Source organism: Sinohyriopsis cumingii, chromosome 12, assembly GCF_028554795.1.
Source record: "Sinohyriopsis cumingii isolate HCF-2022 chromosome 12, ASM2855479v2, whole genome shotgun sequence".
NCBI lineage: Eukaryota > Metazoa > Mollusca > Bivalvia > Unionida > Unionidae > Sinohyriopsis > Sinohyriopsis cumingii.
The window spans coordinates 1,607,467-1,634,119 of record NC_142972.1 but is presented as its reverse complement, the minus strand read 5'-3'; the positions used below and the strand labels follow the sequence as shown (position 1 = coordinate 1,634,119).

The 26,653-nt window shown below is 33.0% G+C and overlaps 1 protein-coding gene across 3 annotated transcripts in view; it reads right to left on the bottom strand.

Moving 5' to 3' along the window:
* The window catches only part of LOC149785914 (N-acetylated-alpha-linked acidic dipeptidase 2-like), a 175,834-nt gene that overhangs the window by 67,161 nt on the left and 82,020 nt on the right, over positions 1 to 26,653 (bottom strand). For all 3 annotated transcript variants that reach the window (XM_089976145.1, XM_089976146.1, XM_089976144.1), the window contains exons 9-12: positions 26,405 to 26,494; positions 24,179 to 24,264; positions 18,319 to 18,438; positions 12,422 to 12,504 (exon numbers count right to left, since the gene is read on the bottom strand). In XM_089976145.1, the coding sequence (XP_089832271.1) occupies positions 12,422 to 12,504; positions 18,319 to 18,438; positions 24,179 to 24,264; positions 26,405 to 26,494 (379 nt within the window). The remainder of the gene's footprint in view (positions 1 to 12,421; positions 12,505 to 18,318; positions 18,439 to 24,178; positions 24,265 to 26,404; positions 26,495 to 26,653) is intronic.

Below are 26,653 nucleotides of genomic sequence, written 5' to 3'. Positions count from 1 at the left end.
TGGTAATATATAGAACATTGATGACATGGTAATATATAGAATCTTGATGACATGGTAATATATAGAATATTGATGACTTGGTAAGATATAGAATATTGATGACATGGTAATATATAGAATACTGATGACATGGTAATATATAGAATATTGATGACATGGTAATATATAGAATATTGATGACATGGTAATATATAGAATACTGATGACATGGTATATAGAATATTGATGACATGGTAATATATAGAATATTGATGACATGGTCATATATAGAATATTGATGACATGGTAATATATAGAATATTGATGACATGGTATATAGAATATTGATGACATGGTAATATAGAGAATATTGATGACATGGTAATATATAGAATATTGATGACTTGGTATATAGAATATTGATGACGTGGTATATAGAATATTGATGACTTGGTATATAGAATATTGATGACGTGGTATATAGAATATTGATGACATGGTATATAGAATACTGATGACATTGTATATAGAATATTGATGACACGGTATATAGAATATTGATGACTTGGTAGTATATAGAATATTGATGACCTGGTATATAGAATATTGATGATATGGTATATAGAATATTGATGACACGGTATATAGAATATTGATGACTTGGTAGTATATAGAATATTGATGACATGGTAATATATAGAATATTGATGACATGGTAATATAAAGAATATTGATGACATGGTAATATATAGAATATTGATGACTTGGTAATATATAGAATATTGATGACATGGTCATATAAAGAATATTGATGACATGGTAATATAAAGAATATTGATGACATGGTCATATAAAGAATATTGATGACATGGTAATATATAGAATATTGATGACTTGGTATATAGAATATTGATGACTTGGTAGTATATAGAATATTGATGACATGGTAATATAAAGAATATTGATGACATGGTAATATATAGAATATTGATGATATGGTAATATATAGAATATTGATGATATGGTAATATATAGAATATTGATGACATGGTATATAGAATATTGATGACATGGTAATATAAAGAATATTGATGATATGGTCATATAAAGAATATTGATGACATGGTAATATATAGAATATTGATGACATGGTAATATATAGAATACTGATGACATGGTATATAGAATATTGATGACATGGTAATATAAAGAATATTGATGATATGGTCATATAAAGAATATTGATGACATGGTAATATATAGAATATTGATGACATGGTAATATATAGAATATTGATGATATGGTAATATATAGAATACTGATGACATGGTATATAGAATATTGATGACATGGTAATATAAAGAATATTGATGATATGGTCATATAAAGAATATTGATGACATGGTAATATATAGAATATTGATGACATGGTAATATATAGAATATTGATGACATGGTAACATATAGAATATTGATGACATGGTATATAGAATATTGATGACATGGTATATAGAATATTGATGACATGGTAATATATAGAATATTGATGACATGGTAATATATAGAATACTGATGACATGGTAATATGTAGAATATTGATGACATGGTATATAGAATATTGATGACATGGTAATATATAGAATATTGATGACATGGTAATATATAGAATATTGATGACTTGGTAAGATATAGAATATTGATGACATGGTAATATATAGAATACTGATGACATGGTAATATATAGAATATTGATGACATGGTAATATATAGAATATTGATGACATGGTAATATATAGAATACTGATGACATGGTATATAGAATATTGATGACATGGTAATATATAGATAGAATATTGATGACATGGTAATATATAGAATATTGATGACATGGTATATAGAATATTGATGACATGGTAATATATAGAATATTGATGACATGGTAATATATAGAATATTGATGACATGGTAATATATAGAATATTGATGACATGGTAATATATAGAATATTGATGACATGGTAATATATAGAATATTGATGACATGGTCATATATAGAATATTGATGACATGGTAATATATAGAATATTGATGACATGGTATATAGAATATTGATGACTTGGTATATAGAATATTGATGACATGGTAATATATAGAATATTGATGACATGGTATATAGAATATTGATGACATGGTAATATATAGAATATTGATGACATGGTAATATATAGAATATTGATGACATGGTAATATATAGAATACTGATGACATGGCAATATATAGAATATTGATGTCATGGTATATAGAATATTGATGACATGGTAATATATAGAATATTGATGACATGGTAATATATAGAATATTGATGACATGGTAAGATACAGAATATTGATGACATGGTAATATATAGAATATTGATGACATGGTATATAGAATATTGATGACATGGTAATATATAGAATACTGATGACATGGTATATAGAATATTGATGACATGGTAATATATAGAATATTGATGACATGGTAATATATAGAATATTGATGACATGGCAATATATAGAATATTGATGACTTGGTAATATATAGAATACTGATGACTTGGTATATAGAATATTGGTGACATGGTAATATATAGAACATTGATGACATGGTAATATATAGAATCTTGATGACATGGTAATATATAGAATATTGATGACTTGGTAAGATATAGAATATTGATGACATGGTAATATATAGAATACTGATGACATGGTAATATATAGAATATTGATGACATGGTAATATATAGAATATTGATGACATGGTAATATATAGAATACTGATGACATGGTATATAGAATATTGATGACATGGTAATATATAGAATATTGATGACATGGTCATATATAGAATATTGATGACATGGTAATATATAGAATATTGATGACATGGTATATAGAATATTGATGACATGGTAATATAGAGAATATTGATGACATGGTAATATATAGAATATTGATGACATGGTAATATATAGAATATTGATGACATGGTAATATATAGAATATTGATCACATGGTAATATATAGAATACTGATGACATGGTAATATATAGAATATTGATGACATGGTATATAGAATATTGATGACATGGGAATATATAGAATATTGATGACATGGTAAGATATAGAATATTGATGACATGGTAAGATATAGAATATTGATGACATGGTAATATATAGAATATTGATGACATGGTAATATATAGAATATTGATGACATGGTATATAGAATATTGATGACTTGGTATATAGAATATTGATGACATGGTAATATATAGAATACTGATGACATGGTAATATATAGAATATTGATGACATGATAATATATAGAATATTGATGACATGGTAATATATAGAATATTGATGACTTGGTAAGATATAGAATATTGATGACATGGTAATATATAGAATACTGATGACATGGTAATATATAGAATATTGATGACATGGTAATATATAGAATATTGATGACATGGTAATATATAGAATACTGATGACATGGTAATATATAGAATATTGATGACATGGTAATATATAGAATATTGATGACATGGTAATATATAGAATACTGATGACATGGTATATAGAATATTGATGACATGGTAATATATAGAATATTGATGACATGGTAATATATAGAATATTGATGACATGGTAATATATAGAATATTGATGACATGGTATATAGAATATTGATGACATGGTAATATATAGAATATTGATGACATGGTAATATATAGAATATTGATGACATGGTAAGATACAGAATATTGATGACATGGTAATATATAGAATATTGATGACATGGTATATAGAATATTGATGACATGGTAATATATAGAATACTGATGACATGGTATATAGAATATTGATGACATGGTAATATATAGAATATTGATGACATGGTAATATATAGAATATTGATGACATGGCAATATATAGAATATTGATGACTTGGTAATATATAGAATACTGATGACTTGGTATATAGAATATTGGTGACATGGTAATATATAGAACATTGATGACATGGTAATATATAGAATCTTGATGACATGGTAATATATAGAATATTGATGACTTGGTAAGATATAGAATATTGATGACATGGTAATATATAGAATACTGATGACATGGTAATATATAGAATATTGATGACATGGTAATATATAGAATATTGATGACATGGTAATATATAGAATACTGATGACATGGTATATAGAATATTGATGACATGGTAATATATAGAATATTGATGACATGGTCATATATAGAATATTGATGACATGGTAATATATAGAATATTGATGACATGGTATATAGAATATTGATGACATGGTAATATAGAGAATATTGATGACATGGTAATATATAGAATATTGATGACATGGTAATATATAGAATATTGATGACATGGTAATATATAGAATATTGATCACATGGTAATATATAGAATATTGATGACATGGTAATATATAGAATATTGATGACATGGTATATAGAATATTGATGACATGGGAATATATAGAATATTGATGACATGGTAAGATATAGAATATTGATGACATGGTAAGATATAGAATATTGATGACATGGTAATATATAGAATATTGATGACATGGTAATATATAGAATATTGATGACTTGGTAAGATATAGAATATTGATGACATGGTAATATATAGAATACTGATGACATGGTAATATATAGAATATTGATGACATGGTAATATATAGAATATTGATGACATGATAATATATAGAATACTGATGACATGGTAATATATAGAATATTGATGACATGGTAATATATAGAATATTGATGACATGGTAATATATAGAATACTGATGACATGGTATATAGAATATTGATGACATGGTAATATATAGAATATTGATGACATGGTAATATATAGAATATTGATGACATGGTAATATATAGAATATTGATGACATGGTATATAGAATATTGATGACTTGGTATATAGAATATTGATGACATGGTAATATATAGAATACTGATGACATGGTAATATATAGAATATTGATGACATGATAATATATAGAATATTGATGACATGGTAATATATAGAATATTGATGACTTGGTAAGATATAGAATATTGATGACATGGTAATATATAGAATACTGATGACATGGTAATATATAGAATATTGATGACATGGTAATATATAGAATATTGATGACATGGTAATATATAGAATATTGATGACTTGGTAAGATATAGAATATTGATGACATGGTAATATATAGAATACTGATGACATGGTAATATATAGAATATTGATGACATGGTAATATATAGAATATTGATGACATGGTAATATATAGAATATTGATGACATGGTAATATATAGAATACTGATGACATGGTATATAGAATATTGATGACATGGTAATATATAGAATATTGATGACATGGTAATATATAGAATATTGATGACATGGTAATATATAGAATATTGATGACATGGTATATAGAATATTGATGACATGGTAATATATAGAATATTGATGACATGGTAATATATAGAATATTGATGACATGGTAATATATAGAATATTGATGACATGGTAATATATAGAATACTGATGACATGGTAATATATAGAATATTGATGACATGGTATATAGAATATTGATGACATGGTAATATATAGAATATTGATGACATGGTAATATATAGAATATTGATGACATGGTAAGATATAGAATATTGATGACATGGTAATATATAGAATATTGATGACATGGTAATATATAGAATATTGATGACATGGTATATAGAATATTGATGACTTGGTATATAGAATATTGATGACATGGTAATATATAGAATACTGATGACATGGTATATAGAATATTGATGACATGGTAATATATAGAATATTGATGACATGGTAATATATAGAATATTGATGACATGGTAATATATAGAATACTGATGACATGGTAATATATAGAATACTGATGACATGGTATATAGAATATTGATGACATGGTAATATATAGAATATTGATGACATGGTAATATATAGAATATTGATGACATGGCAATATATAGAATATTGATGACTTGGTAATATATAGAATACTGATGACTTGGTATATAGAATATTGATGACTTGGTATACAGAATATTGATGACATGGTAATATATAGAATATTGATGACATGGTAATATATAGAATATTGATGACATGGTAATATATAGAATACTGATGACTTGGTATATAGAATATTGATGACATGGTGATATATAGAATATTGATGACATGGTAATATATAGAATATTGATGACTTGTTAATATATAGAATACTGATGACTTGGTATATAGAATATTGATGACGTGGTATATAGAATATTGATGACATGGTAATATATAGAATATTGATGACATGGTAATATATAGAATATTGATGATGTGGTTGGATAAAGTGATACTATTTCACATAAGATCAGAAGGAGGAACACAATTCCAGTGATATTGATATTCATAGTTCTTTTCACTATTAACAACATTAGGAGAACAGGTAGGATGAGGAGGAAATGCTAATCATCCTACCTCTACCTGTCTCACCTAGCAGGAGTATGCTAATCATCCCAACTCTACCTGTCTCACCTAGTAGGAGTATGCTAATCATCCTACCTCTACCTGTCTCACCTAGTCAGAGTATGCTAATCATCCTACCTCTACCTGTCTCACCTAGCAGGAGTATGCTAATCATCCTACCTCTACCTAATTCACCTAGTAAGAGCATGCTAATCATCCTACCTCTACCTGTCTCACCTAGCAGGAGTATGCTAATCATCCTACCTCTACCTGTCTTACCTAGTAGGAGTATGCTAATCACCCTACCTCTACCTGTCTCACCTAGTCAGAGTATGCTAATCATCCTACCTCTACCTGTCTCACCTAGCAGGAGTATGCTAATCATCCTACCTCTACCTGTCTCACCTAGCAGGAGTATGCTAATCATCCTACCTCTACCTGTCTCACCTAGTAGGAGTATGCTAATCATCCTACCTCTACCTGTCTCACCTAGTCAGAGTATACTAATCATCCTACCTCTACCTGTCTCACCTAGCAGGAGTATGCTAATCATCCTACCTCTACCTGTCTCACCTAGCAGGAGTATGCTAATCATCCTACCTCTACCTGTCTCACCTAGTAGGAGTATGCTAATCATCCTACCTCTACCTGTCTCACCTAGTCAGAGTATGCTAATCATCCTACCTCTACCTGTCTCACCTAGTCGGAGTATGCTAATCATCCTACCTCTACCTGTCTCACCTAGTAGGAGTATGACTGCTCTACTAAAAGGATGAATTTCTCCTAATATTAGTTTGTCATAAAAAGAGACAATCTGTTCATACAAGTGCACAGGAGATCCTTATGAGATTCCACACATGATTATTGTCTCCCTCAAAAGTGTCCCAGGCATGTCCAGTGAAAGTGGCAAATTTACATCTGGATCAAAAGTTGTGCTTTCATGAATGGGGAGCCATCACTGTCTGCAGCTACCACTAACCCAACCAGTTTACTTCTCTCCTTAGCATGGCCATGTCATGCAAATGAAATTTAGAGGAGGCAGACTGAGTATGCCAGTCCTGTTGACTCCACTCTACCCCCTAATTTAGACATTATGTTCAAGGCCAGGTTAATCAAGGTTGTTTGGCTTTTGTGGGCTGAAATCTTCATTTTGGACCTGATCCTGTAAGAGTTCAGAGTACAGTCCTATTAAATAACTCCCTTTGCCCATGTGGCCAGCACTTGTGGTGTTATGTCTTGCATTCCTGCCTTCCACGATGGGAATACTCTTTTGTAGTTGATGTGGATATTGTCCATGCATCTAAGATAACATCTGAGGATATGTACAGGGTCCTGCATCTTTGCTTCTCTTAACAGATCAATCAAGGAGAGGGAACAAACAGTTATTGTTGGTTCACTAATGACAGCAGGCTGTTCTTAGGAAGAAACCAAGTTCCATCATTAGAATGACTGAACCATCAGAACAACTGCATGTAGTTTGAATCTATGGATAATGAAATTAGCGTTATTATAAACTGCAAGAATTCTGTATAGCTGCTTCAGAGTGTGCATGGACATGACAGAATTCCATTACAATATGGAGATTACCTTAATTTAGCCAAAATCAACACTTCCATGAAGGCTGAACATGTTTGAGACACTGGTACAGTATCCTTTGATTGTCATAGGGTCTAACTTCTTGCCTTCAAATAGAAAGAAAGAAGTTTGCCATTGGGGACTGGAGAGTGGTGGGACTTCAGTGATGCAACATCAGTCATTCAGCTGTTGCAATCCTATCCAGGATTTAATCAATCATGACATCCTTGCCAGGAGTGATGGATGACATTGTTTGGACATGGTGATCTCGACTGCTTGAGTGGAGTGGAGTTTGCTATTATTCGTCTAAGCATATCTGTCATTAAATTAAGCAGATTCTTGATCCAGGATGTTTCATCTTTGTGGGGCAATCAGAGCTACTGCAGTCTGTGCCCCTAATTTCATAATTGTCTTCATAATCAAAACTGATGGAGGGAAGGTGTTATGTCCCCAATTACCTCCAAGCCTCTGGGGTCATGGAAGAATAAAAAAGAAACATCAAGCATCATATGGCACCAAAGAGCAGAGATCCAAAAGAAGGTTCCTGAATGGACAACTCTGTCTGAAGCAGTTGTCCTCCCTTGATAAACAGTCATCCTGGTCATAAAGCAGGACAGGACTGTGTTGGACTTGTAAATGGCTTTAATTTCCAAGAGGTTTATATAAAGAGTATTCTCTTGAAGAATTCATATGCCACTCACCATTACAGGTAGTCATAAACTGGCATTGTAACATGCCCACCCCCAAAATGAGTAGGAAAAGGAGCTTAAGGAAGTTCCTCACCTAACAATGACTTTTTTATTGTTTTCTCCATCACACCAGTTATACTTTTAATGCATCTGAAAAAAAAGACACCAAGTTAATATATGTTAAGAGTTCCATACCTAGATGGCAAAAATGTTGACCAATTTCTCTACACTGGTATTCCACCCTGAACTGTGAATGAAGGAAATAAAGTTCTTCATGTTCTGAACCAAAAACCAATTAGTATTGGAATGCCACCTTCTTTATGGAGTATGTCTTGAAATGTGATATGTCTTGGTCTGATGGTCCCGCTTCAACATGTTGGGATGCCTTACTTGAAGGTCCCACTTCAACATCTTGGTTGAGGCATTCTCTAATTCATGAATGATTCTTTCCATACATTTGGAAGAAAGACTCCTAATGCTACATGTTCTATACCCAGGTGGACCATAATGTTGAGAAGGGACATGGTCAGACTTCTCAGAATTAATTATCCACCACAAAAAGCAGGGTTGTTCATGTCGTGAATCAAAACCCAAACTTACTGTATGTTTTTGTGTCATGAAGGAACATTACTGTTTCTGCAGCAGACAAGCCAAATTCTTAGTGAAGGCCCAAGGGACTGCATGAATCAGTATATTGAAGTTTATGTTGAGCATGTCAAGACTGTTCATGTCCAAGTCATATCTCTATAAAATCTCAACTGCCATTGGTCTTTGTAACCAGAAATGTTCTAGAGAAGAAGCCTTGTTCATACGATTTTCATACTGTCTACACTTCTTTTCACATGTCAAGAAATTTATTTTCTTGTGTAGAAACATCCCACTTCATGTGATCTCTTATGAGTTCTTTCATGAAGGTAAGAAGACAGAGTGGATGGGTTTTGGGGTAACAAAATCTGAACTCTCTGACATGACACAGTCTGGATCCACCAACACTTTGAAAAAAATGGTTGGTACAAATGCGACAAAAAAGATGTATCCTAGTGCCTCAAGTGGGTTGCCAGAGGGTAACAGTGTATCACTGAATGGAAGGTCTGAGGAAGGAGAAACTTTGTTCATCTCTTTGCCTGCTTGCGAAAATATGGGCATATGATTCACTTGGCAAGCAGAAAAAAAACTGCTGTTGGTCTCTGGCAATAATCATACTTTCTTTGTATGGTCCCTAACAGGGTTTTTTGTACTGTCCCTGACAGGGTTGTTTGTACGGTCCCTAACAGGGTTGTTTGAACAGTCCCTAACAGGGTTGCTTGTATTATCCCTAACAGGGTTGTGCAGAGATAGGAGATTGAGCTTAAAGTTAAAGGGCAAATCATGTGCCTTGGGAGAAAGTGTTAAAAAAAAGAAGCAATGATCATTAGTGACTTTCTTTGACTAGACAAAAGAAATCAGTAAATGGCAAGTACGGAGCAAGTCATTACACTGTTCCCAACTAATGTTGACATGGAATTAAAGACTTGTTTGTGCATTTCCTCAACATCTAGATAAGGTATGTGTGGTGAAAATATCTCTGAACGTGATGTTTTACCAGCGGAGTGAGAAAGCAGAATGCTTCTGTCTCACCATTAAGAAGCTCTTGCATAACCCAGGTTTGCAAATGCTCCAAGAAATGCCCAGTAATTTGTGCAGTTTGAACAGCTCTAGCAAGGTTCTAACAGATGACAGTTTATCATTTAAATTTAACAAGGCATTGACTTTGTATTTGGAATTGACTAAAGGTCAAGGAAGTCATTCCTACAGAGACAAAGTCCAAAAGAATATGATGATGAAGTGGTCAAGGAAGTCATGCCGATAGTGACAAAATCCTACAGATTTCCTATTTCGCTTCTGTGAACTAAGTTCTGTCTGTTCTATTGCTGGATTGGCATGTTCTGGAATTTCCATTTCATCTCCATTATCAACATAATCATTGTGACCATTGAATATGAAGGTGAGGGGGTGATGAAGAGGGCATCTTGACATCCCCCATTAGACTAATCAATGATTCATATATGAAGTGTATGTTAAGATGTGTTGGAGCATGCTTGTTTCTGAAGCCCTTGAGCTGTTTTTTTTCTCAAAACATTTCGCCAAGTATTTTTTAATCAAGTAGTGTAATATGTGTGCCAACAAGCATTTGTATGCTCAGACATGTCTCATTTCCATCCTCCATGACCCATGACCTTAAACTGTTTATAAATCTTGCACTTGGCTGTTGTCTCTATAATGAAGAAGAGGAACAACCAAATGCATTATATATATATATATATATATGTATATATAGACAACCACATTATCAAAACAACTTAGAAGTGTAATAGTTTAATAAGTACAGCACCCAAAACTTCTCTAGTAAAACTGAATGTTACAAATGGAAATCATGTGACAATAATGATTGGTAGGATATTTGCGAAAATATCAATTAATTCACCAGAATTCAGGAACAAGTTGTGTGCACCAAATAAAATAGCATTTTGACTTACTGTGCCACTTAAAAATAAATGTGCATGATTAAATTAAATAAAATTAATTGAATTTCACTGGATTGTTTGGAGGACATCTTAGCATATGGCAGCAAAGTAAAAATGGAATATAACAAGACACCTAGCAAACAGAGGGGAGTTAACCTGTAAGAGTTGCTTCCCTTTGTATGTATATATGTATGTGTGTGTGTGTGTATATTGACCTAAATACATTTTTTAAATATATAATAAGCAGCTAGACACAGTCTCTCTCTCTCTCTCACTCTCTCTCTCTCTCTCTTTTGGGAGAGAGAGAGTGACAAAGAGAGGAATGGATATATATAGTGAGAGACAGACGGGCAGTGAGAGAGAGTGAAAGTGAACCACATAATAAATATGCAACTTGCACAAATCATGTCTTATTCACCTTAGTTATTTGCTGTTCCCAATGTGAGATCTTGGTTTTTGTTTCCAATTTGGTATTCAATATTTTATGTAGGTGAATTTTTTTCATACTTTTGATTGTGCTGACTCAACTGTTTCCTTCCTATTCCCTACTTTTTGATTATGCTGACACAACTGTTTCCTTCCTATTCCCTATTTTTTGATTATGCTGACTCAACTGTTTCCTTCCTATTCCCTATTTTTTTGCTGACTCAACTGTTTCCTTCCTATTCCTTATTTTTTGATTATGCTGACTCAACTGTTTCCTTCCTATTCCAACAGATGGAATAATATACATGAGAAGGCTCAGCTTTTCGGTATCACACTACTTCTTGTGTAAATAAGTAAAACATGGTACAAACAGATTTAACTAATTTACGGTTTGAACAAAATTATGTGGATACACTTGTTCAAGTGTAACATATACATCATACTAGTAATAATGATATAAAATAGTATGGACAGAATGAAGTCATTTGGAAGTCCTGAGGGGTTTGTTGAAAATGTATTTTATCCCAAATCAATCAGCAATTATTAAAAATAAAATGACTTTCTGGAAATCATAAATCATAACTTGAAGAAAGAATGAGACCAATAAAATGGCAAACAGACAGAATTTCATACCTCAACAAATTCTGTAGATCCAAGCAGACCAACTTCCTCACCACCCCATGAGCAGAAGACAATTGTTCTTCGAGGACGAATACCTGAAGCAATCAAGTTTTGGACTTTGATGATATTAAAACATGTACTTCAAACATATTTCAACTCAGTATAGAAATAACTCAACACAAACATTACATAAATTTAGCAAAAAATAAATAACAGAAAACTTTAATAACTAAAATAATAAATCACCTGGATATCTGGCATCATTTTTGAATGATTCTTCTGTCCCTAAATAAAACATTTCTCGCATGCAAACAAATACTTATTAGAAACAAACATTATAACCAACAAATTTTTGGGAGTTTTATAAGTGCTTCTCTTCTTTCCTCTAACATCAATGATTATATTTTTAAATCACTTTTTGGCATCTGACTCATAGAATAGGAATAAGTATTTGGAATGAGATCAGTTTTAACCAACAATTTTGGATGAAAATCAAAATCAAATATGAAACAAATGACAAGAAATTTTCTGAACTAATGGACCCTTATTCTGAATTAATGGACCCTTCTTCTGAATTAATGGACCCTTATTCTGAATTAATTGACCCTTATTCTGAACCCTTATTCTGAATTAATGGACCCTTATTCTGAATTAATTGACCCTTATTCTGAATTAATGGACCCTTTAATTAATGGACCCTTATTCTGAATTAATGGACCCTTATTCTGAAATAATGGACTCTTATTCTGAATTAATGGACCCTTATTCTGAATTAATGGACCCTTCTTCTGAATTAATGGACCCTTATTCTGAATTGACCCTTATTCTGAATTAATGGACCCTTACTCTGAAATAATGGACTCTATTCTGAATTAACGGACACTTATATTGATTTAATGGACCCTTATTCTGAATTAATGAGCCCTCATTCTGAATTAATTGACCCTTATTCTCAATTAATGGACCCTTCTTCTGAATTAATGGACCCTTATTCTGAATTAATTGACCCTTATTCTGAATTAATGGACCCTTATTCTGAAATAATTGACCCTTATTCTGAATTAATGGGCCCTTATTCTGAAATAATGGACTCTTATTCTGAATTAATGGACCCTTTAATTAATGGACCCTTATTCTGAATTGATGGACCCTTATTCTGAATTAATGGACCCTTATTCTGAAATAATTGACCCTTATTCTGAATTAATGGACCCTTCTTCTGAATTAATGAACCCTTATTCTGAATTAATGGACCCTTATTCTGAAATAATGGACCCTTATTCTGAATTAATAGACCCTTATTCTGAATTAATGGACCCTTATTCTGAATTAATTGACCCTTATTCTGAATTAATGGACCCTTTAATTAATGTACCCTTATTCTGAATTAATGGACCCTTATTCTGAGTGCTTAATTAAATGTTTCTAAAGCATTTCACAAACCACTACATTGTGTAAATAAAGAATGACAATCTTCTACAGACACAGGACAGAAGTTTCACTGATGCCAAATATAACTGCTTTACATTAGCTTTATAACATTAATCATATCACTATGTTACATTTGACATTACATCTATCAATATTACACAACAACATTAATCATATCACTCTATGTTACTTTTGACATTACATATATCAATATTACACAACAACATTAATCATATCACTCTATCTTACATCTGACATTACATCTATCAATATTACACAACATTAATCATATCACTCTGTTACATTTGACATTACATCTATCAATATTACACAACAACATTAATCATATCACTCTATGTTACATCTGACAATACATCTATCAATATTACACAACAACATTAATCATATCACTCTATGTTACATCTGACAATACATCTATCAATATTACACAACAACATTAATCATATCACTCTATGTTACATTTGACATTACATCTATCAATATTACACAACAACATTAATCATATCACTCTGTTACATTTGACATTACATCTATCAATATTACACAACAACATTAATCATATCACTCTATGTTACATCTGACATTACATTTATCAATATTACACAACAACATTAATCATATCACTCTGTTACATTTGACATTACATCTATTAATATTACACAACAACATTAATCATATCACTCTATGTTACATCTGACATTACATCTATCAATATTACACAACAACATTAATCATATCACTATGTTACATCTGACATTACATCTATCAATATTACACAACAACATTAATCATATCACTCTGTTACATTTGACATTACATCTATCAATATTACACAACAACATTAATCATATCACTCTATGTTACATCTGACAATACATCTATCAATATTACACAACAACATTAATCATATCACTCTATGTTACATCTGACATTACATCTATCAATATTACACAACAACATTAATCATATCACTCTATGTTACATCTGACAATACATCTAACAATATTACAAAACAACATTAATCATATCACTCTATGTTACATTTGACGATCTAACAATATTACAAAACAACATTAATCATATCACTCTATGTTAAATTTGACAATCTAACAATATTACAAAACAACATTAATCATATCACTATGTTACATCTGACAATACATCTAACAATATTACACAACAACATTAATCATATCACTCTATGTTACATTTCACAATTTAACAATATTACAAAACAATGCCATTAAGATCTGAAAGTTCTCTGTAGTCAGACGATAAATAAAATCTCTAACACATCTGACATGAAATAAGTGGAACTCATTGAATAACAAAAGGCATGCCACTAAAGTAAAAAGCTGCTTGTGTTATATACACTGAAATTAGAAAATAAAGGACATCAACTCTAGTAGCTGCAAGTGCTTTCAATTTTCACGTGTCCTTACTTCTCAAGACTAAGTCTCCTGGACCAGCCTGGATCAGCTACTGTGGTGTGTCCTTGGGCAAGGCACTTTACTCAAATTGCCTTGGCACTAAATAACCTAACTGTGCTGTTGTGCCAACAAAAGCAAAAACCCAACTAACAACTAAGTCTCCTACCTCGACTTTACCTATGATGATGTAAACAGCTTGGAGTTTTCCCTATTTCAGGCAGTTATGTTAAACAGCTTGCAGTTTTCCATGTTCCAGACAGTTCTGCTAAAGATATCAAACTCTTTCACCATAATAACCTTTCTAACCAAAAAATGTGTTATCAGGTTCCCTGCCTATATAGTGTTCATTTATTTTCCATGACATTATTGATGGTTTGGATGCATGAAGGAGATGCTAAAGACATGACAGACTAGAGTTCATCCTTTTTTATATAATATACAAGTCCATGCAAACTAACACCTTGATCAATTAATGGTACAAAATGTTTAGTAGCAGGTATCACAAGGCAATACTATGTGGGCACATAACATCTCTGACTAAATTCCATAGGCATACTAACTAAAAATGATGGGACTTATTGGGATAGTAGTAAACACAACTAATTGGTTTTATTCACAGGAAGGAATGGATTAAACTTATAATGGTAAGAATTGCATAAAATATTTATTATTTGTTATCATATGTGCATGGCATGATACAAGCACTGATTTGAGATTTAATACTTGATTCATTATGAGAGCTTGATTGTCCATATTATCTTAGAACTTCAGATTTCAGATCAAATTTGGTATCTGGGACCAGACCTTGTCTTTATTTCCTTATCTGCATGTATTCTCATGGTTTGAGGAATTATACAATGAGGAGATAGGTGAAATGTTTGGAACTGTAAATGAATGTCCCATTTTATTTTGTGTCTGGATTTTCAAGTGTCTGCAGGCAGATTTCACTCAAGTATTTTCATATATTAAACATTTTATTAACATTCAGCTGATTGTGTGTGCTCACCAACTATTTACTAACTTATCAGTTTACCAACAGGTTACTCACTTATCATTGTACCAACAGGTTACTCACTTATCAGTTGTACCAACAGGTTACTCACTTATCATTGTACCAACAGGTTACTCACTTATCAGTTGTACCAACATGTTACTCGGGGGCCCCGAGTGGCCGAGTGGTCTAAAGCGCTCACCGTTCCGGATCACTGCCATCTCACCTCTGTCTGTGTGGGTTCGAGTCCAAGGCTCGGCTAGCGTGGGTAAGTGGGAAAGCCTGCCAGTAGCTTCTCGTGGGTCGGTGGTTCTTCCCTGAGTTTTCCAGGGTTCTTCCTCCACCATTTATACTGGCCGCCATGTATAGCCTATCTTGTGCTGAAAAATGGCGTTAAACCCTACAACAGCAACAGCAACCAACATGTTACTCACTTATCAGTTGTACCAACAGGTTACTCACTTATCATTGTACCAACAGGTTACTCACTTATCAGTTGTACCAACAGGCTACTCACTTATCAGTTGTACCAACAGGCTACTCACTTATCAGTTGTACCAAAAGGTTACTTACTTATCAGTATACCAACAGGTTTCTAATTTATCAGTTGTACCAACTAGAAAATAATTTATCAGTTGTACCAATGGGTTACTAACTTATCATCTGTACCAACAGGTTTCTAATGTATCAGATGTACCAACTACCTTATCAGTTGTACCAACTGGTTATGAACTTATCAGATATACAATTCAGAAGTTTCTGGCAAGAATAACATGACATTTTGACTGCATCTCTTTTTGTACAACTTGTTCTTGCCATGCCTCACCATCTCTTTTTGTACAACTTGTTCTTGCCATGTCTCACCATCTCTTTTTGTACAACTTGTTCTTGCCATGTCTCACCATCTCTTAATTTATTTCATGTTGAATACATTTTTATTACAACAGATCTATTTTTAGCTCCATATAAAGTCATTAAATGAAAACCTAACAGGAATCAAATGACTTGCCAATCTTGTATAATAACCAATATCAGAACCAAGCTCTACCTGATACAAACTAGGGTTTTAAAACATTCTGAAGTTGCATCACTCAAATAAATCTGAATAATCTCAAGAAGACCACACAAAAAATCCACACATGAAGAAAGTTTATACGCAAATTTTCATCATCCTGACATCACTTTATCAACAAGCTAGGAAAGCTGAAAGGAAATATGCACAACTAAAGAGAATATCAATAACAATTTCCATATCTGATACAGAATCACAGTAAATCTTTATGGGACAATACTCTACTGACCTCATATTTCCAACCACTGAAAAGAATAATACTCTTGTAAACCTCTATGTCCAACCACTGTCAAGGACGATACTCTAGTAACCCTGTATATCCAACCAATGTAAAAGACAATATCTCTGTGGCCCTGTATGTCCAAGCAGTGTTAAGAACCATACCTTTTTGAGACTGTATGGTGTGTGTGTCTGTGTGTGTGTGTGTGTGTGAGAGAGAGTTCAATGACACACCAGCATAATCCAGGCTATATAGTGATCAATGGGCTTAGGCAGCTCATAAAAGGAATACAAAACAAAGTGAAAAGCACAAACAGTAACAATCCTTAAAATACAAAGTTAAATATTTTATATAAACCTAACTTCTTTAAACCTTATTATGGAACATAATAACTAGATGCATCCCAAGTTAAAATGACCACCTCTACTGGTGACCTTGACTGACACACAGGTTGGAACATCAGACCCATTCCACATCTCTGCGCCACAAAACTGCTATGGCTGGCATCCCATGATGCAACAAGCAAAAGATGGTCTATAACAATGGTTGACATCCCAAGATGCAACAAGCAAAAGATGGTCAATACCACTGGCTGGAACCGATAGTAGAATAAACAGGGTAAACATTTATACACCAGCTCATTATGTCATGGCAGATTTGGGTCTATATAGTTTCTAGTTAGACATACTATACATAAGTAAATATGCAACATTCATAAAAAACAGACAGTATATCACATCGTACCTGATTGTTTCATTTTCCCCATTACATGAGTAATTTCTGTGAGAGCTGCAGTCCCCGAGAGTGGATCTATTGCTCCAAACACCCAGGCATCATGATGGTTGCCTAGCAACACATACCTATCTGGAAACAAAAGGGTAATTATGTTCTTATCATAAAGAAAAGATATTCCAATTTGTACAAAGCATTACAAAATGAAAAGGAAAGTAAGAATGAAAGGATTGAAAACCACTATTTCAAAATACCCCACTACACATCAGATGTGTATTCCACTGATCAAACATAAAACCAGTCTTGATTATGTACACCAGACGTAAACGTTTAATTGCACTAATTAACATAAAACATGACACCAGTCTGGATTATCTACACGAGACATACAATTTTAATTGCACTGATTAACATAAAACATGAAACCAGCCTGGACTATCTACATCATGTATATTATTTTGTTGCAAATGACTTTATTAGCATCATTCAATTTTGTAAATATTTGATTTCAACATATTAGCATTATACAACTTTTAGTGAATTACTGATGTTCTGAGAAGAAAAATAGGTTTTATATTTCTTAAACAAAAGTGATGTAAACTCACTAACACTGTGCAAAAACAAGGGAAATTATGTGTGGCCCTTGATTCCAAATTAAATTATTTGTGGACCTTGATTCCAAATGAAATTATGTGTGGCCCTTGATTCCAAATTAAATTATGTGTGGCCCTTGATTCCAAATTAAATTATGTGTGGACCTTGATTCCAAATGGAATTATGTGTGGCCCCTGATTCCAAATGGAATTAAGTGTGCTCCTTGATTCCAAATGGAATTATGTGTGGCCCTTGATTCCAAATGAAATTATGTGTGGACCTTGATTCCAAATGAAATTATTTGTGGACCTTGATTCCAAATGAAATTATGTGTGAACCTTGATTCCAAATGAAATTATGTGTGAACCTTGATTCCAAATTAAATTATCTGTGTACCTTTATTCCAAATTAAATTATGGACCTTGATTCCAAATGAAATTATGTGTGGACCTTGAGTCCAAATGAAATTATGTGTGGACCTTAATTCCAAATTAAATTATGGACCTTGATTCCAAATGAAATTATGTGTGGACCTTGAGTCCAAATGAAATTATGTGTGGACCTTGATTCCAAATTAAATTATGGACCATGATTCCAAACTAAATCATGTGTGGACCTTGATTCCGAATTAAATTGTGGACCTTGATTCCAAATGGAATTATGTGTGGCCCCTGATTCCAAATGGAATTATGTGTGCTCCTTGATTCCAAATGGAATTATGTGTGGCCCTTGATTCCAAATGAAATTATGTGTGGACCTTGATTCCAAATGAAATTATTTGTGGACCTTGATTCCAAATTAAATTATCTGTGTACCTTTATTCCAAATTAAATTATGGACCTTGATTCCAAATGAAATTATGTGTGGAACTTGATTCCAAATGAAATTATGTGTGGACCTTGATTCCAAATGAAATTATGTGTTGACCTTGATTCCAAATTAAATTATGTGTTGACCTTGACTGTTGTTGCAGTCTAAAAGTTGTAACTAAAGTGGGACGATTAAGCTTACACTACAGCTGATACTGTTAAAGACATCGTGCTGACATTTGAAAACCTTTTGATCAAAATCGAAAAGTTGATATGTGATTTTGATTTTTAACGTAGCTTTAACAATTTTTCAGTCATATCGCTACAATGTCTGCAGTGTGGCAGTTTATAGTGATATCTAGCACTGAGGCATCATGCCGCAGACATGTAGCATGATGCCCCACCCAGTCACATTATCCTGACACCAGGCCGACCAGTCCTAACACTAACCTCTTAATGCTGAACGCCAAGCGAGGCAGCTGTTAGTACCATTTTGTAAGTCTCTGGTATGACTCGGCCGGGGATCGAACCCACGACCTCATGCATCCGAGGCGGACGCTCTAACCACTAGGCCACCGGAGCGGTCCTAAAAGTTGATACTAAAGCCAACAATTTACTATTGTGTCAATAGTAAGCATAAAACACTTACTCAACAAACGAGAAGATATTTAGTGGATTTGAGAAAATTATGTACAGTTCAGACAGGAAACAAAGTGCATTCCTAAAAATCGTAAAATAATTTGCAGCCTAATAAACATACTTAACATACTCACGTATGCTAATGAATAACTAAAACATGACTTGTGTGGAGTTTTTTGTTTCTTTTCTCATTGTGCAATGTCCCTTCTCTGTATTGTTATGGCTCCACCTGGAAACAATTATTAAATGGGTGCATGGTTCAAAAGTATTTTTTCACTCTGATTTCTTTAACCTTTTTATTTAAGGTCATTGAGTACAAATTTCAGCACTTTGTGGCAATTAACAAGTTCATTTGAAGATCAAATGCTGTAACCATAGTTACTCTCCCTTAATTACCTCCCTATAGCAGTGTTGTAAGTAATAAGATTGTCTGGTTCAAAGTGTAAACCATCCAGTTTCATTAAAGTAATCAGGCACCAATTTAAATGTCTAACTAAAGTAATCAGGCACCAATTTAAATGTCTAACTAAAGTAATAGGCACCAATTTAAATGTCTAATTAAAGTAATCAGGCACCAATTTAAATGTCTAACTAAAGTAATCAAGCACCAATTTAAAAGTCTAATTAAAGTAATCAGGCACCAATTTAAATGTCTAACTAAAGTAATCAGGCACCAATTTAAATGTCTAACTATAGTAATCAGGCATCAATTTAAATGTCTAATTAAAGTAATCAGGCACTAATTTAAATGTCTAATTAAAGTAATCTGGCACCAATATAAATGTCTAACTAAAGTAATCAGGCACCAATTTAAATGGGTTTAGGTAAAGTTTCCTCCAAACATGGAAGCATTTCTAACTATGCCTATAATCTTGACATGACTCCCAAAGTCTTTCTTATTTTGTTGTTGTTGTTGTTGTAGGGTTTAACGCCATTTTTCAGCACAAGATAGGCTATACATGGCGGCCAGTATAAATGGTGGAGGAAGAACCCGGGAAACCCCCGGAAAGAACCACTGACCCATGAGAAGCTACTGGCAAGCTTTCTCACATAACTACATTAGCCGAATCCGAGACTCGAACTCATGCAGACAGAGGTGAGATAGCAGTGATCTGTAACGGTGAGCGCTTTAGACCACTCGGCTACTTGGGGTCCCTCTTTCTTATTTTGTCTAGATTTAACAGTGCCAAAGTACTTGGTCTTTCCCTCTTCATCATGTTTGGTGTCAGCTGGAAACACAAGCTTCATTTAAAAATTAATTCTCAAACATATTGTCAAAAATACTGTTGCCAATCTCAACTAACTCTAATTTCTCAGCAGAAATACTTTTAAATTAGCTGTTGCTACTTATGGCACTCTCCCATTATCCCCAGCAGCAAAAGCATCATTTTCACCTAAATATTAAAATTCCAAATGTGACATTTCTGAATAGCTTAAAATGTGTCTCAATAAATCATTCCTGATGGTTTTTAAGTCGACTATTCTTGAATATTTAAAGTTGTAAATGTAGTTCAATCTGGATGTGCAACATGGAAATTTTAGTTGTGTGATACATAGATAAAACTACGTTTTGTTCCGAGTGGACAGAAAGAACGAGTTGGACATGCCTAATGAATGTGAAGGCCATCAAGCCAAGACGTGTGTTCCTACACAGTATCAAATTAATTTTAGTATATATTTTTAAGAAAGTTAAGAGTCTGTCTCTTTATGACATGAGGACTAGAATTTATAATTCATCTGCATATATTTTAATAAATTTCCAACAACAATATTGCAGTAAAGTTCTCTTTTTTGTTCTTCTTTTCTTCTTTTTATTTTCTATTTAAACAGGCACAAGAACTTAAAATGTGATGTTTTATTTTATCATTTAAAAGCTTCAATAATGTTGTAGCAAGATACAATTCTTCTAAATTTGCATCACAATCAAAACAGCTACTGCTCTATGTGAACCATTTAAATTTATGTTGCAGATTTAGGGCTGGATCAAGTGTTTGAGAGATGAGGTTTCTCCTAAATTTCAAAAGGGCCCTGACTTTTTTCAAACGGCACCAAAGCAAAAGTTGTGGTGTCTATTTACTCAAAGTGTGCATAATATCCAATAAAAGTGGGCAAGAATAAAACAATGATCAAATTTCAAGTAACAAGTGACTTTACATTTGTGTGTATGTACTTTGTTTTTAAACCTGGAGGGTCCTGAAAACCTGCCCCTACCTCCCGTCCTCACATTTACTAAACCAATTTGACTCCGTTGTAAATTAAATTAGACAAACTGTAAGTCTATCTACTTAAACTTCCTTCTTAAAAAAATATAATTCCAAAGACCATAATTTTTAAACTCTGCAGCTGAAATGGATTTTGGTTAAGTTTGGTATTTTTTCAATGATTTACACTGTGGAATGTCTTTTGGGAATTAAACATGGGTTAACATTTTCTCCAAGTGTGGGGCATTTCTAAACATGTCTTGAATCTTGACATTACTCTCAGAGTCTTCCTTATAACACCCTTGTACTTCTTCAGTCATTTTGCAACATGGCTACAACTGCCTTTTGTTTTGAATATGATGTGATCACATTAAACTTGCCAGTCAACCTATTTATGATAGGATTGACCCTCATTAATTGCATAAAATAACCATTCCTTGGCACTCCATACTGCATTATTCGGTACATTTAATGACCTGGAACTACATTTATCTTCACTTAAATGTAAACGGCAGTGAAAAAGGAAATGTTGTTTCAAAGCCAACTGGCACAAAACAGGAAGAAAAATTCCAGTTATCTCCCTTTCACCATTTACTTTACAGCAATCTGAAAACTCCATATATAATTTGGATAACTTCATTCAAATTCCTCTTAAATCATCATCTCAGAAGTCTGAGCAATCAGTAGGACCACCAGAAAGGTGCACAGAAATAGTTATTTTTATCAATGGTCAGGATACTGACATCTTTTTCCTAACAGAAATATTGGTTTTTAAAAAAATCAAGCTATGTGCCAAAATGTGCAGATCTAACACCCTCCCACTTACCTCAAAAAATACACAACAGCAATACCAACATTAAATTTAAACAGTCAGTACAAAACCTAGGTGTCACTCTTGACTACTCTCTCATTACACCAACATATGCAGATGCCACTAAAATACTTATATGTTCCTTGGTACTCTCAAGAATGGACTGTCTATTGTAATATACTTCTATCTGGTCATTCTCAGGGTCAAAATTATCCTTTGAGTACAAATCTCACCCTGCTCTGTAACCATCACTGGCTACCCATTGGATCCAGAATCAAACACAAAATCTGTTCAATATGCTACATTTCACTGACTGGTTCTTGTCCAAAATACCATATCTGACCTCACCCATGTGTATACCCTATCTAGAAACATACACTCCTCTTCTGACACTCATATTCTCACTGTTCACACCTTTAAAATGAATTATAAAGACAAAGTTCTTTTGTGTACCAGTGCCCAGGTAAGTGGAATGAATTTTCCATTAGTCTTAGACACAAGGACACTGTGATCTCCTTCATGAGTGCTCCTAAAACTCACCCATTTCTACAACAAGAACAGACTTAACGACTTAATGGTGTTTACTTCCTTAAATATTGTCAGCATGTTCTTTTTGTTTTTTTTCATGGTGTTTGTTTTTGTAATCTTGTCACCGTATATGCTTTTATGTGTAATCTGATATTTTAGCGTGTTCAAAACTTCTAAAGATTAGGCGCTGTACTAAGTCTACATTACCATTATTATTTTCAATGTTTAAATAACACTTTAAAACCTTTAAAAATGGAATTCTGATAGTTGGCAATGCTAGAATTATTTACCTTGCTCAAAACTTCCAGTAATGATTCCAATGATATTATCCACTCTTACAATCTCCAAGTAATTGTTCACCGTCAATCTCACCTTCCTGAAACAAATACAAGGCATTATCAAAGTCATACAGTAAATTAATCAACATGTTCTGTGTTACAATCATGCAAATATTGTAAATGCCTCCCAAAAATGTATCCTCACATATCAGGCACTGCCAAGAGACAACTCTGATAGCACTAAGCATTATTTATAAGATAAACAAGCATTAAGATGCTTAAATGAAAAGCAATAATTTAACATTGACCTCTGTTAAAACAATCAACAGCCTGGTGTGACCAATTAGATGCACCTACCACTGGACTTTTCCTCAATTAATTCTTTAAGGAAAACTACATATAGCTGGATGTGAAATATATTTTTTTAAACATTATTAAGGATATAAAAAAAACATTAGTTACAGATAAAACTTGTGATTTCACGTATTAAACTACATTTAATCATGTCTCTATGTGGCCACCATGCTGTTTTTCATCTTATATTCCAATTCCACATTATTTCTCTGATATGATTTGTATGCAATGATCTATATATATGACCAGGTGAACTGCTTATAAGCTCAGGCATATTTCTGTTCCTAATAACTGTTTATTACTGAATTAGTTGGCCAAACATCATACTACACCACTCCCTTGATAACTTGCAAATCCGCTTATAATGCGGTGTCAGGCGTGGATCCCATTTTTTAAACCCGAAAATACCCCAAAAATGTATCCCTATTTGTTGAACTTGAAGAAAATAGCGATCAAAATTGGTAATGGAAACTTGGATGTATCGCTCATTTTATCGTTGAAAACGGTAGATAGGACCTGGAAATTTTAATCCACACAATGAAATATCAAATTTAAAAATAGCTCATACAATTTTTTACATTTTCTTTCCAAACGACATTCCTAGCACACTGCAATTAACGATATGTAAGGAAATTTCGATCTATGAAAATGTCACTTACGCCAAGTGGAGGCAGTACTTTAATAAAAAAATACAAATAAAAAAATTTATCAATTGAAATTTGTGTTCTGGTTCCATCTTTTAGTTCCTTTTAAGTGTAATCATCATAAATACAATGTGTCCTCTTGTAATTAAACGTAAAATGCGTCAATCTACTGTAACAGCTATGTCCGTGAGCACTTAACTGAGAACCTAATTAAGTGCCGACCATGTTATGATAACTGAATTGCGGAAGTATTTGTTGTATTGTTGCACTGAATTAAAATCTGGCCTCCTTTGTATTATCACGTTAATTATGTCTTTTGAATTAAGGAGGTGGAATAAAAGAAAAGTAAAAAGGCACATAAATATTGGACAAACTTAAAATCTAGCGGCCTTGGTCGAATGTCAGGTGAACTCACTTCATCTGATCAATCGAACACTAATAAACGTTATTGTGTATGTAACAGAAACTACCTTAAATTAACTGACTCTTTCATAACTGCGATCAAAGATAACAAGGCAGCCAAGCAAAATGAATACTTCATAAAATATCGAGCTTGATTTCACAGATACAGACCATTGTGGGCAAGCGAGGTTCAGAGAATTCTTGAACTGGCATTTAGAAATATCCTCGAGGATGATAAGAAATTTCATTATTACTTCCACTGAAATCATGACATTAACATTGTACTAATTGAACAACAAAAAATTGAGTTTCGACGTAGATGTGTCACGAAATACATGTCGCGTGTTTTTGAAAAAAAGGATTCTTGTTTGGTGGTGCATGAACAGTTAGCCTAGTTCCCAAATTATGGACTACCGATTTGGCAAGATACTGTTAAATACCACTATGGGAACCAGACTCATCAAGAAAACAAAAAGCAGTGACATAATACACAGATTTTTCGCGTACACGTGATGGTTGTTCAAACCAGTTGGAACGATCTTTCATATGTTGGATATTTTGAGAGAAAAAATGTTATTTAATCTGAATAATGAACAACTTCATTAGAAAAAGCGCATTATTAAAAATTATTATCAACGTGACTGTAAAACGAGGATTCAGTCATTAAACAGCCCAGTTCCCTAACGCCGCCCCCCCCACCACGGTTTTCTCAATGTCAAAGCAATTTTATTTCAATTTTTGGAGGTCCCTTGGTAACTTGCGCCTTGCTTATAGCGCGGTCTATATTTGTGGACCCCGTTGTGCGCGAGTTATCGAGGGAGAGGTGTACTATACCTACAAGGATTTGTCAACAAATCCTGGGCCAATCTTGTAGCGTATGCCAAGTTTGCCATGCCAACTGCCTGGAGCATCAGGTCCCCCAAGTTCTCTGAAATTTAGAGGAATGAATTACTATATAATATGCTAATGTATAATGCTATCAAAATTACAATCAGTAGAGACCCAGAACCAACGATACTAACAGGAATTTCTTGTGATAGGCATAACCAAAGTGCAAACACAGGGTAGAACTATGCACTAGGCATAT